The 17503-nt window shown below is 40.8% G+C and overlaps 1 protein-coding gene across 2 annotated transcripts in view; it reads right to left on the bottom strand.

The window, feature by feature from the left end:
• Positions 1 to 1326: 1326 nt before the first annotated feature.
• Positions 1327 to 17503, bottom strand: part of bahd1 (bromo adjacent homology domain containing 1) — a 29972-nt gene continuing 13795 nt past the window's right edge. For both annotated transcript variants that reach the window (XM_051392022.1, XM_051392031.1), the window contains exons 2-7: positions 11363 to 13130; positions 7661 to 8070; positions 7185 to 7344; positions 7015 to 7094; positions 5494 to 5585; positions 1327 to 5222 (exon numbers count right to left, since the gene is read on the bottom strand). In XM_051392022.1, coding sequence (XP_051247982.1) covers positions 5030 to 5222; positions 5494 to 5585; positions 7015 to 7094; positions 7185 to 7344; positions 7661 to 8070; positions 11363 to 13004 — 2577 coding nt within the window. In that variant the 5' untranslated portion in view covers positions 13005 to 13130 and the 3' untranslated portion in view covers positions 1327 to 5029. The remainder of the gene's footprint in view (positions 5223 to 5493; positions 5586 to 7014; positions 7095 to 7184; positions 7345 to 7660; positions 8071 to 11362; positions 13131 to 17503) is intronic.

Here is a 17503-nt window from a genome sequence, read left to right on the forward strand (position 1 = left end):
ACTGATTTAAGTCATGAGCGGGTACTGTCCTGTCATCTGGACTAAAGATTAGCACTGTACACATTTAAATAACTTGAGCCAGCCTACAGTCTTTCCATATACCCTCTGAGAAATGCAGGAGGTACCCTTTAAGGATGCAAGTAGCCTACTTCTAGTTGGGAATAATTGGTTAAAAGTAGATGTAGGTCCTGTAGGCTATTGATTGTCAATGCAGAAAAGAACCAGGAAATTCAGAAGAGATAGCAGACAGACACACACACACACACACACACACACACACACACACACATCATATTCACTGAGCATGAGCAAACACACTTCTGCTAAATAATCTGTGAATTGAAGCATCTGAACTTTTAGACTCTTAACCCACACACACTCGCTGTTACAGATGCAAATGATTTACCTGCTCATGCCATTTAAAACCTCATAACCTGATTGAGTAGTGCCAGAGGCCTCATACATATTCATCAGGGTCCTGATTATGAGTTTCATGATTTATGTCTCCTCATGGGTGCTTTCAGGATGCTCACACTCTTGTTTTTCCTGTCATAATCTACGCAGTTTAACAGATAAATGGGGTCATAATCATTTCAGGTGGAAGCAGATGAATGAATTACAAACATAGAAACAAAGGGGAAAGGCTTAAGAGGGAAAGAAGCTAATTTTTCTTTCTTTTCTTTGTGTTTTTCTGTATATTTAAATGCAAATAAAGATCAATTATATTGCTGAAATTCTCTTTTCATGCAACAGAAAGGTAAGTTTGAGTTTCCTGCTGACATCGTTCAACTTTCTAAAACAGAGGCAACAAAAAGGAGTCACAGTCAGTGCAGGAATCTACATGCATCTCTAATTAAAATATCCATAAAGAAACAAACAGACAATAAACATGTGGTTGACTGAGGGAGAGTCGAGAACTAGATGTTGTGAGAATTGATTAGTTGAATAGATTCAATCATGATTACACAGGAGCTTGACAAACCTTATTAAGCTTGTAAAGTGGATACAGCTTGCTGCGTCAAATATTCTGCAAGCCTGTAGTCAATTAATATCGACAGTCTTTCTCGTCCTGCATAAACCGTCTCAGTGGAGCATTAGTCTGTTTCATACAATATTTGACACATAAATATTAATATCATTCTTCTAAACCCTTTAAAATCTTACTGCCCTGATCACTGTGGCGTTTGATAAAAAGTAGTAAGATATAAAAATATTGGCTGAGTGAGCCACCATGTGGGCAACAACTATTATTACAGCTCTCAACCTACTCTCTCAAGAGTATTTAACAATGAGACATAAGAAATAAAAACATCTCTCAAACACATGTTCAAACTCATATATTATTTATTACAATTAAATATTTTTCTTATATTACAGAGGTCCATTTGAAACCATACAAATAATCTGTGCTGTGATTAATATATCCAAGATATTTCCAAAACGCCATGCAAAGAATAAGAACATAAATTCACATCAGAAGAACCAAAGTCTAAATTTTTGTACACATGGGGATTAAATTAAATTAATGTTGCAATACCTTCTCCTCTCTCACTCTCTTTTTGGTGCAAACATTTCTTTGTGGTGATGCAAGATCAGACCAGCGTCATCTGACAAAAATGAAAGGCATTTGGAAGGTGGGTAAAAACAACAGTAACTGCTCATCTCTCTCTCTTCATGGAAAACGCTTGGAATATACATACGGGTTAATGGGAACAGGCACAGAGGACCAATTAAGACATAAGTATCACACATCTTGATTAAACATAATTAGTTTGCTGAGTGATTCCTAAGGCCATAATATGTTCTGTGTGGTTTCTAACTCTGATCCAGAACACCCAGGGGGATTTTAAATTGCAGAACCAAATCAAACCAAATGTAGTTTACCCAATTCTGCAGTTGTATTGTGCTGTGTGGGCTGCTGTACATCCACCATCCATCAATATTCAATAAAATGTTTCAGTTAATGGAGAAAGTTTGCTATAGTTTTGATAACTGATAACCATGAGTTAATAACAATACAGTAAATTATATTTTTGTAAATTAACCTTTGTACAGGGAGTAAAGCAGAAGTAGGCAGGATGTGGGCATTTTGAAGCGATACCCCACCCAAAATCTATCTTTTGGCATATGGTGAGTATGTGCTTGTAATACGGAAATCAAATGGTGACATAGTCATGAAGTTTCAAAGCAGTCTCAAATACTCCTGCAGCCTAATCAATTTCGTCACTGTCAGTTTTCATCATTTCACCAAAATATGTACACCGACTGCATGCTGTGCTATCTCCTTTCAGCTCAGCAGGAAGCTGTCTTTAGCTGTATTTTGGCAAAATGTGATAGTTTGAAACATAATGAGCATACAGATGGATGGTTGAGAGGTGGATTATGATGAAGAAGGGGTTTAGAAAAGTATTAAACTACAAACTTAAAGCAATGGCTCAATATTTTTGTAAATTCTTTCTTGTTGTGAGTTTAAATCAATACCACACTCATATCTGTATGCTATACAGCAAGCAGATGTTAGTTTAACATGGCATAAAGATTGGAAGCACGGAAAAAAAGCTATCAGCAATGTGTCGTTTTTATGCTTCCATTACAACATTTTGACAAGATATCAACAAGTGAGCTCTACGTCCACTTTGTAGGTGGATTTTGTTACTTTTTCTGACAGAGCCAGGTCTCCCCCTGCAGTCTTTATGCTAAGATAGGCTAATCAGGTGCTAGCTGTAGCTTCTTATTTAACATACAGGTATAAGAGTGGGATCGATCTACTCATTTAACTCTCAACAGGAACATAAATAAATGTATTTCCCAAAATGTTAAGTGTTCGAAAGATCACTTTAAATTTGAATCAAACTTGGGCAGACTTTTGTCAAAATAAAAGTTTTGAGGATCAGTTTTGCCTCTCAAGCATCTAGGAATCAAGATCAGCACACTAAAAAGCTTCATTACTCCAGGCTGATATCGGTACACATTTCTAAATGAAAGGCTGGGAATGTTCTCTAAGGCAGCAAGATCAAGGGCACAGGCTAATGGCAAGGTAAGTTTAAATCATTTTAGCATTCGGCATTTAAAGGTGAAGAGGCAAAGCTTTATCATCCGCGGAGAAGTGAAAGGATAATAACAGGAAGCTGGGAGAGGCCAAGGTACGTTTTGGTCCTGCAGGTTAAGCATCTCTGGTCACATGTTAGCAGGTGTCCTTCACACGGTATCTGAGATCCTTCCAAATACTCTAAATGTGTCCTCAAATCTGCCTGGAGGACATCAACATCTCAACACAACATTTAATAGGTTTGTATTGGGCAAGCAAGCTCAATCAGTCACAGAAATACTATTGCAAATGACTCACACCCCTTTCATCTTAGACAGTGCAGCTAAGAAGGAGAGACAACTTCAACTTCCTTTCTAATTAGGAATGAAAGCCACTCATCTAAAACTCTATTCTTTAAAATTATCTTTTGAAAATAAATTATATTTTCTCAGTACAGAAATAAATACACATCTTCTCTCAAACATAGGAATGAATCATCATCACAGATCTAAATGCTACACTGAATACATTACTCACCATCTCTTCGGTGAACAAACAAGAATATAGGTGACTAACTGATGCCATCTGCCATGAACAGACACTCATCCAGATATATAAATGCAAATATACAGTTAGCTGACACCGGATGTCAAATCACACCTCTGGTAAACAGCTTTGAGAAAGTAAAATATTCCTAAGCATTGGCATAACAAAAATCCCCTCAGTCTCGGCTCAATGGACATCTTCACACTGCAAAATCAAATAAACTGAACTGTGCTTTCTTTGTAGAGTGCAGGCCAGTACTAAATTGTAAGAGGTGAATTTCAGAGTTACAGACATAACATAAAACCTATAATTATCTCAGAAACTCAAAAGAGATGTGGCCAAAAGATGTCCACACTGTTTGCTGTCCATGTACTTAATCAGCGGTAATAAAGTTGAATTTCTTTCATCAAACCTTCTGATCAGGAACGTTCCTCGCAGCTGAGTTTACGACCTAGACCTACAGGTCAATCACAATCAAATTAAGATGTAAATGTTAAATCATAGAACCACTTAAACATTAGAAACCACGCTAATTTTCTTTCTTGCCAAGATTTAGATGAGGATAATGATACCTCTCATTTCTATCTGGTACATATGGAGCTGGAGCCAGCAGTCAGTTAGCTAAGCACACAAATTGGAAACAGGGAGAAATATCTAGCCTGGCTCTGTCCACAGCCAGGGAAAACAGCTAGCTTAGGGAAACCCTTTCCCCTTGTTTCCAGTCTTTATACCAACCGCTGGCTGGCAGAAGCCTCATATTTACCGTACAGACATAAGAGTGGTATCCATCTTCTAACTTTCGACAAGAAAGCAAAAAGCATGTTTCCCATAACATCTTGAACACAGATGTTCACACTAGAGTTTTTCTGTAAGATTTCTTTATGCAGGGCCTTGTAGAAAACTGCACGTTTCTACATTCATGTATGGACATCAAGCAACTGCAAATTACAGAGCAATCTAATGACTCTTCAGCCACCCAGAAACCTCTGTTCCTCGTCTCTTCTCATGGTGACGATATGCCTCAAATTTTCTTTTTAGTTATGGCTGATATCTGTCAGGCAGACAGTAATTCACATCAACTTCTCTTCATATCTATCAAATGTCACATTTCTAAGAGCTACAGTAGCGTTTTCTACAGCAGAGTACGTTCCAGGTTCTTCACACAGCTGCTATGGCACCAGAGAGCCATGTATGAAAAAGACCATTTATACTGCCATATTAACTCTTATACAATATGACAGACCATTACACCTACTAAATAAATGTGTGACATGTAAGTATGAACAAGAGATTTCGAAACAAAATAAGCTCATCTCTCAATCCTTCAACATAAACTTCCAGTTCCTCTCACTCAGGCAGCGGGTAGGTACGTAGCTAATTAAAGTTGCGGAGGATGAAACCAGAGTAACATTATCTATACGTCCCATAGCATTGTGTGTCATGCCCCATCAGATGCTACTGCAGGTTCTTGAGGAGGCGTCCATAGCGGAAGTCATAGACGTGTCGACAGAAAAACACCAGCTCTGGGTCGACGTCATCGGGCACACAGTGGTGGGTGGGCATGGCGTTGCCAACAACGGGTGGCACCACAAGGGAGGCGGCACTGTCGCGTACACCATCCCTACGGCGTTTTACCAAGGCACAAAATCTGAACAAAGCACAAATACAGGAGATCAAACTCAATCACCTTCAAACTGTCTGAGAACGGAGAAAACCTGGCTGCTTCTTATGTTAGACATCCTGTGTTTTTTTTTTTTAGTTAATCCAGTGGGTATTTGCAAAAGCTTCAAAAACCAGCACTGTAGACTGTTCTCAGCAGGACCATGTAATCCTTTAAAAGCAGTATGTTTCATGCAAGAAATTTACTAAAGAAATATGCTAAGGCCAAAAATTTAAAAAAGAAATTGCTTTCATCTTACCGGCAATACTGTGCCAATGTTAGGACGTAGCATTTGTCTTCAATACAGGCCACACTGTTCACATCCTGGTGACGAGACGCAAAGATCTCATTCTGGGAAAAAAGAAAGTTGTGTTTTAGTTTGGTTAGCTCACAACAAAAAACAAACCTCCCATCATACACGAGCACTTCTGCCTCACCGTCGCTTTCACGATGTAAAGACAGATTCACTGGAGAAATATGTTTCTTCCTTTGAGCCAAAGCCCTGTTACTGTTCTCACACTACTGCCATGGTGTGTTTGTTGTTTGTTAGTGCAGCTGAGAAATGACAGGCTTCATGTGGTTTATTGTTTCTGGAGATTTAATAAAGTGCAACTTGTTCCTCTGGGAGATTACTGACAACAGGAAGCAAGCACAACAGAAGCTGCTCCTCAACACGTGTGTCTGCCTGCGTGTGTACCTTCGTTCATTCACTCTCATCTCTTTGAGACACATTTTCAGTTGCTGAGTTAAGTCATAAATTGCAGAAGCACTTCTCTTGAATTGTAATTTTATCTTGATGCAAATTAGTGTACAAACAGGAACATATGGAAGGCAATACTAAATGGGAAGATCAAGAGTTACTCTTATTAGTGTGTTGCAAACTAATCATCATATCCTATGAAAATGTATTTTATTAGGCAAGAGGAATTAAGTAAACATAAATACACATCAATGAATCAAGGTGAAGAACACCCCCATGTGACCATTATTTCCTTATATGGAGGCATGTTGGACTGTATTACAGGGCTTATAGCATGACAACATAGCAACAGATTTGTTTATTGTCAGCAAATCTCATGTAAAGTCCAAAACCAACAATGCCTTAATCGGTCTCTCAGTACTTTCAGACTTCCCTACTCTGCATGTGTTTGCATTTAGCTGCAAACCCATTTGTTCCTACTGAAGACGTAAATCTTTCAAAACAAATACACAAGTATATAGTTTCATTTAGTAAGCTGGGGACTTTATTGATAAATAACGTACGCATTTGGTGCTCTGTTAGAGAGTACTTAAGGCAGCAGGATGGTCTGTGTGGGATTTACTCAAAATAAACTACAGGGGCCATGTTTATGATAATGAAGGGATGTGCTATTTAGTACAATGGTGTGGCTCTTTGTTGTGTTTTTAATTTAGATTTTGGACAACAATGGAGGTCAATGAAACAGACAAATAAGCTCTATCGGGCTTTGTGTACACAGAAAATTATCAATCATTGTTGGTTTTGGTCTTTTTAAAGGGTTTGTTGACAAAAAGAGAAATATAGAACATATAATTTAAAGTTAAAAGTCAGTTTAATTCATGGTTCTGTTATTTTCACCTGATACACTTAAAAGCTAACATGACATGAAGCATACATATTCTAGCCATGCTTACTTGTAGTTTAATATAGCGACTATTTGCACATGGTTAACTGGAGCTAGGGTTCAGGAGTCCTGGTATATGATTCTAACAAACACCTGCCGACCTCTCATAAACCAGAATAAAAGGATTTGCTTCTCACCTCACAATGTACACTCGGGTTGTGTCCCCCCTGTGTGTGTTCTGGACGGTAGTACCAGAACAAACTCATCATCAGCTCTCCTGAAGAAAAAGAAACCCACACCAGTTCATTTCAGTTCTCAGTTGGTAACCGCATTAACTCAGCTTCTCGTGTGCAGAAGTAAACACTACCTGACTCTGGATCCTCCCACAGAGATGAGATCTTGGCCACATAAGGCAGAGACTTCTTCCTAGGTCCAGATTTCAGCAGAACAGTGTCTCTGACCCGAATCAGCTCCCTGTCCCTCTGGACTCCCTCGAAACACTTCCTCAGCACCAGAGTCTCCTCTCCCTGGGAACACAGGCAGCAGGAAATACTGACTCCTCAAGCAGACAGAAACTGATAAGCTGGGAGAGGCTGTGGAGTAAAAAGCTGCAGGATGTGATTTGTATTGAATGGCTTCTGTGGCTCAATAGAAATGTGGACAGTTAGGTGTTTGGATGAAACTCAAAAAAACTGTGAATAAACCCTAATGTGACGATGACACGTGTGGGACAACGCACCCCAAACTCTCTTAGGACAGTCAAGTTAAATTACACCACATTTAATTACAAGCGGCACCATCATGGCCGCGTCACACAGCACTAGCATGACTTTCTCTACGTACCACTGAGAAAACCTCCTTCTGAAAGGGCAGGCCAACTGGCTGCCAGCCGTTGGTGTTTTTTTGGCGGCCGTTCTTTGGCTGCTTGGCAACCGTTCGTTCTCCGGCGCTGGCAGAGCCGAGCTTCTGTTTCTTGTCCCTGTTGAGAGGGCAGACAGCCGAACTGATGCCGCCGGTGCCGCGCGCGCCAGACCTCGACCCGCTGGGCGACTTGGCACTCTGCGGACACTCTTTCGCCACCTGCAGCGGAGGCTGTGGTTGGCTGGGGTCGGACAGCGGAGTCTGAATGTGGGGCACTGATTGGCCGGCTGGAGGCACAGTGGGAATGGGGCAGCCAGTGAGGACTCTGGGGCTGGGACAGATGGGGATGGAGGAGGGACTGTGATGGTCATTGAGGGTTGATGGGTAGTCGTCTGAAGGAGGAACACAAAAGATAATGAAATAGAGTGATAGAGAACATGTACACTGCCCCTTAAGGAGCAGCTACAGTGATCAAGAACCTTTAACAAGGTTACGTAACAGAGACATGAACGACACTTGTTATTAGTTCTGCTGAAGCAACAGAAAAAAACAAACAGACCCTCAATTAAGGTCAATTATAGCCTTTAACAGAGCAGCAACTCTCACACACACATACACACAATAGACATCCCCATGAAGCTGAAGGTGAAAACCACTAGCACTAACTGTGTGAAATGACAAGAACAGGTTGTGCACACTCCTATGACACAGTTGTGGTGATGACATTAAGTTGAATTAATGATCAATTTATTTCTGTGTGATCTCTCAGCTCCCTGGAAGCAAACTCCATCAGCAGCCTTCATTTCCTCCATGGAGAATACATTAACATTGGACATTAGGCTCCTGAATCATATCAATCACATATTATTAGACACATACATAGACGTGTGTATATCTAACAATAAGATGTACTCCACTTGAGTGCTTCCATGTTATGCTTACTACAGTACTTTTTACTCTCTACATCATCGGGCAGCTAGTGAACATCAGCTTATCTACGGTATTGAATTCTACTACATTAGTGTTGCATTAGGGTTCAATTAACCAAAAAAAACCTTCCGTTTTTATTCCTTTAAAGGGTCATTGTAACTGATTTTAATAATGATAATAATAATAATAATAATAATAATAATAATAGTAGTAATTGTTATACAGTTCCATTTTCTGAGACGGTTACTGTACTATTAACCGGCTACAACATTAACACAGTAGAGGTAACTCAGTGGGTAGCTAATACTTCTGTAATTTTACTTATGTAAAATTGAAGTTCAGGACTTTTACTTGTAATTGAGTCTTTTTAGACTGTATTATTGGAACTTTTACTTAAAGGAAGACTATGCCAAGTTTACTGAACTGTGGCCAAAGTGGTGATTACACAATACAACATAGTTGTAAAATCTGTAAAGTGACTGTAACCGCAGTTGCACACCAATATTATCTAAAGTTTTGTAAACATTATGTAACATTATCCACCACAAGCTACTGGTCATCAATAAGATGCCAGTTGTAACAGGTGCAACAGGAAAACAATGCAGATGTCAATCAAACCTGATCTGCACACCCACAGTCAGCACTGAGAGGAGATCTACTCAGGCAGAAAAGTGTCAGCACCTCTGCGGGTGGACCATAGACCTTCTCACCATTATACATTTTGATTTGTCACATAGCAGGAAAAGTGCAGACGTTTCTAAACCTTAACAATGGCTCTGTTCTATTCAAGCATCCTAGTAAGCCATGACAGCGTGACAGTGAGCCAACATGCACAATACCAGGAAAACAGCTAAATGGAATCCATTATTTGATCATTTATACATGTGCTTTTACTACTGTGCCCTGTCAGAATGTCTTCCATGAAAAAAGGCCTATTTGTAAAAACCTAAATATCTCCAATAAGATTAAGGGTGATGGTGCTCTTGTAGTCAAGAGTCTCACCCTCAGAGCTTTGACTTGGTTTTGGCTGCTGGAGAGTGCCGACAGAGTGCAGCTAAGGTGGAGCAGTACACTAGTGTGTGTTCCTGTGTCATTATTATTGTTTTGAGGTCACGTTCAGGGGTTTTTCACCATACACACACACACATTCAGGCAGACACACACACACACACACACACACACACACACACACACACACACACACACACACACATACACATACACTCACGTACACACACTGTTTGTGTGTTATACCACAGACATCACAAATAGTTTTCCTGTTCTGGTTCATGTCTCTGACTTGAGCACAGTAACTAACTGCTGACTCTGGAGCTCATACAATCAGCTCATTAGGTTTCAGCTGCACAGGCCTTGTATTCACTGTCCAGCCGCTTGTATTCAAACTTGGACAAAAGAGGTCTTGCCCTTTATCTGATATTTTTTTGTTACTTCCCACTCAAGTGACATTCCAAAAATGGGAGATTAAAAATGCCCGACATAATAGCTATTCTCAGCACATTGTAGCGCTTTGGCAGCCGGATTAGGGGAGCCACAGCATACAAAATAACCTAATAGCTATAGTGTGCTCATGAATGTTTAATACTTAAACTTATTAGGGAATCTAACTGTCTTACTTAAAAGGGGACAATGATTTTACACATGAAGTTCCCGTTCCTTATCACAGGGAGTGCTACTCAGTCTGTGAAAATAGTTTAATTTCTTTTGTGACCTTGCAGGGAGGCTGAGAAAGTGTCCCTGATATTGTCACTAAACAACACTTAACTACTGTAGTAACCTTTTAATCAGCCCCAACTAAATAACAACTTCTACTAGAATACTTTTCAAGAGCTGGTACACAAAGCTAAAGCTTTCTTTTCTTTTGCATTTTTACTTCATCTGACAGTAGAGAGCAAAAAGGATGGCACGCTACAAAGGTCCCCAACTAGAAACATTTGACATGGTCAGAAGTGGTTCTCAACCTGAGGTCCTGGTGTTCCAGGGGGTCCCCAGGAAAATGGGTAATATTTAAATTTCACTATTATTTCATGGAGAAAAGTTATGCCCAATGACAGAATGTATAAGAATAACTATTTTGTTCATAGGTTTCATACTCTTCACTGTTTATCTGTTATGGAATAACTAAATGTTATCAGACAGGGATCAGTGAGACTACATCGAATCAAATATGGGTTCATGTGTATTCATTTGGGGAACATTGACACAAAAATACATTGAGAACCACTTTCTTAGACCACTAAGTCAAAAGATCGCCTCACTTAATGAGTTCTTCCTCTGAAGACATTCTTTTTTCTATAGCTTACTTTGATGTTCGTGTTCCAGTGAACTCATGATAATGCTTTGAACCTAAACAGGTAAATAAACTCTATACCACAAACAAAAATATGGATAAAATGATTTGAGCTGATGTGACCTGTGGCTGAAAGTAAGTGAACCCTTGGATTTAAGATTTAAGTGGACCAACAAGATTTAAGTGCACCTTCACTACATCACTGCCACACTTCACCCTGCAGTAGCAGTAAATATGCACATCCTTTGACCACCCAAAAATCAAAGACACGATGGACACTATGCTGTATTTTTGCCTCATATCTGTGGCACTTGAGGACGTTGTCAGTGTTGTTACACAAGTGCCACCCAGACAGATGCCTGTGTAATTCTTCAAAAACAACTCTGACACACTGCTGGAGGTTGACAAAAAGTAAACCTAGTAATGTCAATCTTCTGTCTGCTCACCTCTTTTGATGCCGTGGTTACATTTAGTGCAGTCTGTGGGGCTGAAGGAGCACCCGCCTCTGGCAATGGCTGGAATCACGCTGGTATAGGAAGAGTAGCCGTTGATCCTGCAGGGCTCTCCGTAGCACGCCTCCACTGAGGTGCAGCAGTACACTGGATGGGTAATCCCTGAGGGCTGCGGACCGGTGCTGGGGAGCAGCTTGGGTCTCTTGCCGCTTCTTGGGCATAAAGTGAGGGGTGATATGGGAGAGGGGGAGTTGTCCGGGTGGCTGAAGTGGACATAGTAGCCTGGGAAACAGGTGTACGTGCGCGGGCTGATGGTTATGGCTGCTGGGTGGGTTACGGAGTGGGGGGACTGAAGATGGTGGTGATGATGATGATGGTGGTGATGGTGGTGGTGGAACACCTCAGACAGTGAGCTGTCCTCTGGTTCCTTGAAGGTTTTGTCGTCCAGGAAGAGGGCCAGTCTGTGACAGTACTCGACGCACCTCTCCTGGGAGCAGCAGTAGCAGGAAGACACCTCGGTCTCCACCTGCTCCTCTTTGATTGTTTTCAAGGAGAATCCCAGCGAGGAGCCACAATGGAGCGCATGTTTGAGACACTCCTCTCCTCCTGTGTTGCCCTTCCACTCTGGATCCACAGCCTCACTTTTACACAAACTACAGCAACCCTGGAGGGTAGAGCCCTGCTGGGAATGAACCGGATCCTCTGTACCCTGTTTTCTGTGCTTTAGTTGGTCCTCATGTTTGGGATGTGTTGTTCTTTTGGTCGGCGCTGTTCCCCCGCACTCTGGCTTACCGCTAATCTCATCCAGAGTTGTACCTCCTGCTTCACTCACCGGCTTGGACTCCATCTTTTTTTGCCGTTTGGTTCCATATGTGGCACTGGTGAGTTTGAGCAGCGTTGCAGCAGTGAGGCCGGCCTGACGCCGAGGCGTTGGTGCAAACAAAGCCAACCAGTCGATGTTCTGAGCCTCCGCTGCTGACCGCCTCTGTTTTTTAGGTCTTTCTTTTGGGTCTGCCTTCCCTCCCGGAGGAACCTTTTTGGTTTTATGACCTGTTTTTTCAGTTTTAGTGAGACTCTCTTTAGCTGGATCTTCATTAGAAGGCTGCCGTTTCTTTGCGAGATTTGACGAGAGAGAATCGTTTCTGTAGAGCAGCAGACTGTTGAAAGCCTCAGCATTGAGAGATGCCATTCTCCGCCTGCGGGGCTCAAAGACAGGTGCGGGCAACATGAATAAGGCGTCAGATTGGTTGATTTTTGGTTCCAGTGTTTGCTGATTGGCTGTGGAAGTTTTCTTAAATCCAGATTTGGTCCTTCTTTGAATGGAGCTGGAGTGCAGCTTCTTTTTTACTTTAACGCTCTTTTGTTTCCCAGTTTTTGGTGCATCCTTTTCTTTACCCACAACCCTTTTCTCCTCTAGACGAGTGAGCAGGACGCAACAGTCCAGTGCTTCTCCATCACTCACTGCCAGTGTCTTCTTTCTATGTCGATGTGACTCTTTCTTTTCCTTCTTTTTCTTTCCTCTCAGCTCATTCTTTGTCTTTTTCCCTTTTTTCACACCACCTCCTTTCTCCTTGCTTGCCTTCTCCTTCAGGGTCTTCCTGCATTTCACAGGCTGGCTCCGCTGAGATTTCACCATGGTCTCGGCGTCCACGAGTAGATCCCCCACCTCCTCTTCATCCAAAGAATTCTACGATGGTGGGTTTCAGCTCAGATAGACCCTTCAGTGAGCATCATCATGGATCATTACCTGGGTCCATACACTCTGTGGAAAGACACAGATCAGACATTTAGCCACACATAGACATAGAATCTGAGAGTGACTTCATGTAACAGACAGGATCTTCTGATGCATTATTTAACAACCGGTTTTACTTAGTTTGCTGTCAATTTCCCGGTCCCCAGGGAACATGGCCACTTAAGACTACCTTTCTCCATAACATGCAGACAACACTGAATGGAGGAGAAACTGAGCCTGAGGCTATATGTACTCCAACCTCTTGTGCCTTTTACACTTAGATCATAATATGTTAATTAATTCTGGTGTACCATATTTTGATTTTTGCAGCAAAAACCCCCCCAAAAACCCCAAACTATTTCCCTTTGTATCAATAACGACCCTTTTTAGCTCCTGAAACCCATGTTGAAGCACATTTAATGACTCACACAATCCACCAGGAGCCCAACATTACGAGCAGTCACCCACTCTCAGTTAAAACACAGCAGCACAGAGCAGAAACAAATGAGGCATTTAGGTGTATTCAATATTTGATATGATGGATGCTTTTAGAAGTGACTTGAATCTGTAATTCGCAATTCCACTGCAATTTAATTTTAGCCATAGCTACAGCCTGTAGCTGATCTTGTAAGTGGTACTGTGGGTTACCAAAGAGTAGGTAATTAGATTAAACATGAAAAGACTGCTAAGCCTCGAAGGACTACATATTTCAGTTTCTACAAGGTCAAAGTAGAAGCAAACTCATTGTGAGATATGAAATTAAGGAATAACTGTCAAAACTTCAGACACAACAGTATGATCAAATGATTATGAATTGATCCTTATTTCACCAAAACTGGAGGCAATAACACTCATCACACGATAGCCTCTTCAGTTACCATGTCAACAGGCTGGTACAGAGTACATCAAAGCATCTCCAGCACCTTTATAGTAGAAGATGCATAATAAGCTTTACGATCATCTGCAGTTCACACGAGTCTTCCTGCTCTCTCAACACAAAAAACACCTCACTTAGGAAAAACCTTTAATGTTCCTGATGATTCAACTGCCAGTGACCTTTATGCAATGACACTCCTGTGTGCAGCATAAAGAGCTAGATCATCCTTCTTGCTGCAGCCCTGAAACACAATTATGCCACTTGACCTCCAAGAACTAAGTCAACATGGGTCTTTTTTTTATATTAAGTGACCCTTCAGCCAGAAAACCATTCATCTTTCACAATCACACACTCTTTCAGGAGTGATTAAAGCCAAATGTGATTTTCCGCTGATATCTGAGACACACATGATCCGTTAGGATTTTTTAACAAGCTGCTGCCATTTGTGCACATTGATTGTGGGGGCAAAATATTTTTATTGCACTTTCATTTAAATAAACAGGGCACAGCGGCACAGAAAGTCTCATGCACTATTTGCATATGATTTGTTCTTGCTTAACATCACTTGCCCAAAAAATTTTAATCTGGCCCATCTGCTCTCTGTTGTATATGACTCCTCTACTCTGGACTTCTGCCACAACAACCAGAAACTTTTTGCACCGTCTGCTGCTGCAGGGTGCGCATACAGCAGCATAACAGAAGTGAAACCAAAACATCTCAATAACCCCTGGTGGCTGGCTGTAAGTTTAGGAAGCGTCTGAATTGATATGCGGTGGAGTTTCCTATGAGCGGAGCACACATTGTAAACGTCAGTATCGAATAGTAATATCTTTTGTTATATTTTGAATGAAAATGCATCATCTCACAAATAAAATCCCAACTTCATGTGAAAACAGGCTTCATCTGCAATCATACATAATGTGGGATTTTTTTAAATCCCACATCAGGGCAAAATGACTTTTCCACACACCTGTTTGCCAATGCGCCATTCCCCGTTCTATTCCCCCTGAAGTATGATATTGATAAGCCATAAAAATTTAATTCTTCAACCAAGTAACATGCGTCAAAGAGACTGATGACGGGATGTGACTCAGAAATGCACACAAATACTGCTAAAACAGGTTCTGCACTGCATAATAATAAGCTTATTTATGCAGTCAAATATTTATATGACTTTATTTCATCACCAAGTGTGCAACAAACCTGCTATTCTTTTATTTTGAAGACTTGCTATTGTGCAACACCAAATGAGGGGTTGGAAAATCCAAGAGTGTTTCTAGAGAGTGTGCAGACAGTGTGAGGAATTTAATTCTGTATCTCAAGCATTGTTTCACCCACTAACAATATTCAAAATCTGCTACACTAAAACCTGAACATACCCAGTGACTCTTGTTATCTGTGATCTGTTGCAGCCTTGTATGTCATCTTAGAATCACTGAGAACATACTCAGCGTTGAGTCCTACCACAAATGCAAACCCACTTTGACTCTGGAGTGGACATACAGCTATCTGGCTGGACATTTGCAAACCATCTCATAGCTCAGTCTGCCCTTATTGCCAAATGATTGGTGAACCGTGAAATGCAATCCATGAGAGGGAAATTTAATTTCCACATAACAAGAAGACAGAAGGAGCCTCACATTGAGTTTCTGTCTGAGGATATCAAATCAAGTTGCTTCATTTGAATAAGACAGGCATGCACAATGGAAGAACGGGAGCTCAATGAAGAACATCATTATTTTTCCCTGGTTGGACCTTCACCACACTGACCGCAACAAATAAAACAACACATTTTTATGTTAGAGTTAATACTGCTGTGCTTTCTCGTGCTGTTAAAAAACTTTGAACAGGTTGCCATTTTAGAGGCACACTCAGCAGCAACACCAATAGCTGCACGCACCCACACACATGCACACCCAACATTTGTTTCAGCACATTTTGTTTTTGATTAAATATAAACTTTTTTATGTGGCAAATGACGTATCCGTAAATGTCTCTCTCTGTTCTTCCTTTTCATAACCATTTCTTGCTTATAAAGTAAAATAAAATGTTGCCTCCATATGTGATTGTGGATGATTTTGCCTTTAAGTTGAAAGATGTATATATCAACCACTGATTACTGGTTGAATACATCCTTTTCACTTGTTACTTTTGGAAACATATTGTAAATAAAGAAAACGTGGATTGTTTCCACAAATGTTTTCTATTTTTGAATTTAAAGAACGCCTACAGGAAACCGTCCAAAGTGACATCTCTGGGGCTTAATTTTGTGGTTTAGGTGGTTTAAGAGATGATTAACAGGATAAGACAAAATCAGAAACCTATTTCTTCATGTATATATATTTATTTTTCAAATGTTTTTCGAATAGCTGAAATACAGGAGAGTTAAAAGTGTGAGAATGGAAAATCACTTTAAACTGGTCACCACTTATAGACAAATTAAACCTGTGATGAGGGGTCACAAGAAAGCATTGCTTTGTTTTATGGGGGCATAACCCGAAAAAGTCTGGCAACCAGTCATCTGGATCAGTGTTTCCCAAGATTTTTGGCTTGTCAGTATTCATTTATGATCCTATCATCACAGGTTAGGAACTCTGTGTGGACATGAATTGTGAGTGGGTTACCTAAAGAGTGATTTTTCCACAGGGGACTGGCTCAATTGAAGGATTTTCAAGGGTGAAAATCTCTAGTATTTCACAAAAAAAGAAAAGAAAAACACGACATAGTGTACAAGAAAGATGTTTTTAACAGTCTCCTGTCCTGTAATCAGTGTAATCATCTCTTACACTATTTCATAAGAACAAAAATGAGTATTAGGCTATCTTTTTCCCTTTTAATCCCCTTTCATTATTATTATTATTGTGTGTATTTTCTACTGCTGAAATTTGCAGAGAATTAAAAAACCCTCCCTTAAACGCTATGCAATTTAAAGTAAATGGAGCATATTGACACATAAAACCCACTTAATAATAATTTAGCATCATTGAGTTCACCCTCTCTCTCTCTCTCTCTCTCTCTCCTCCTGATGCCATATTAACTGACTGTAGTTAGAGGAGGTGGCTTTCTCGTTCATAAGGACATGGTGTAGAGCTGTCATCATGAGAGAAAAAGCCCCAGAGGCAGGAGCTCTCAGGAATCTAAGCTGGTGTGATGTGTGTGTGTGTGTGTGTGTGTGTGTGTGTGTGTGTGTGTGTGTGTGTGTGTGTGAGGCTTCATCACCAAGTCCACTTTTCCTGGAGCAAAATCAGCAGCTCAACAGTCCTACACCACCAACCAACCAACCAACCAACCACCACTAACACCACCAACACTAACCATCCTCCTCCTCCTCCTCCACCACCACCAGCTCCCTTCACCTCCATGCAGGTTCAGACAGCAGCTGTTACAAACAAACACACACACACACACACCCCAAAAAAACACTCCATGGATCTGGATTGCATTGAGCAGAGACAAAATGGGCAATGAAGAGGGGGAAAGCGTTATGCATGTATTGTAATCAGGCTGTGGAAAAGAAGCAGAC

The sequence above is a fragment of the Dicentrarchus labrax genome, unplaced genomic scaffold (assembly GCF_905237075.1).
Source record: "Dicentrarchus labrax unplaced genomic scaffold, dlabrax2021, whole genome shotgun sequence".
NCBI lineage: Eukaryota > Metazoa > Chordata > Actinopteri > Moronidae > Dicentrarchus > Dicentrarchus labrax.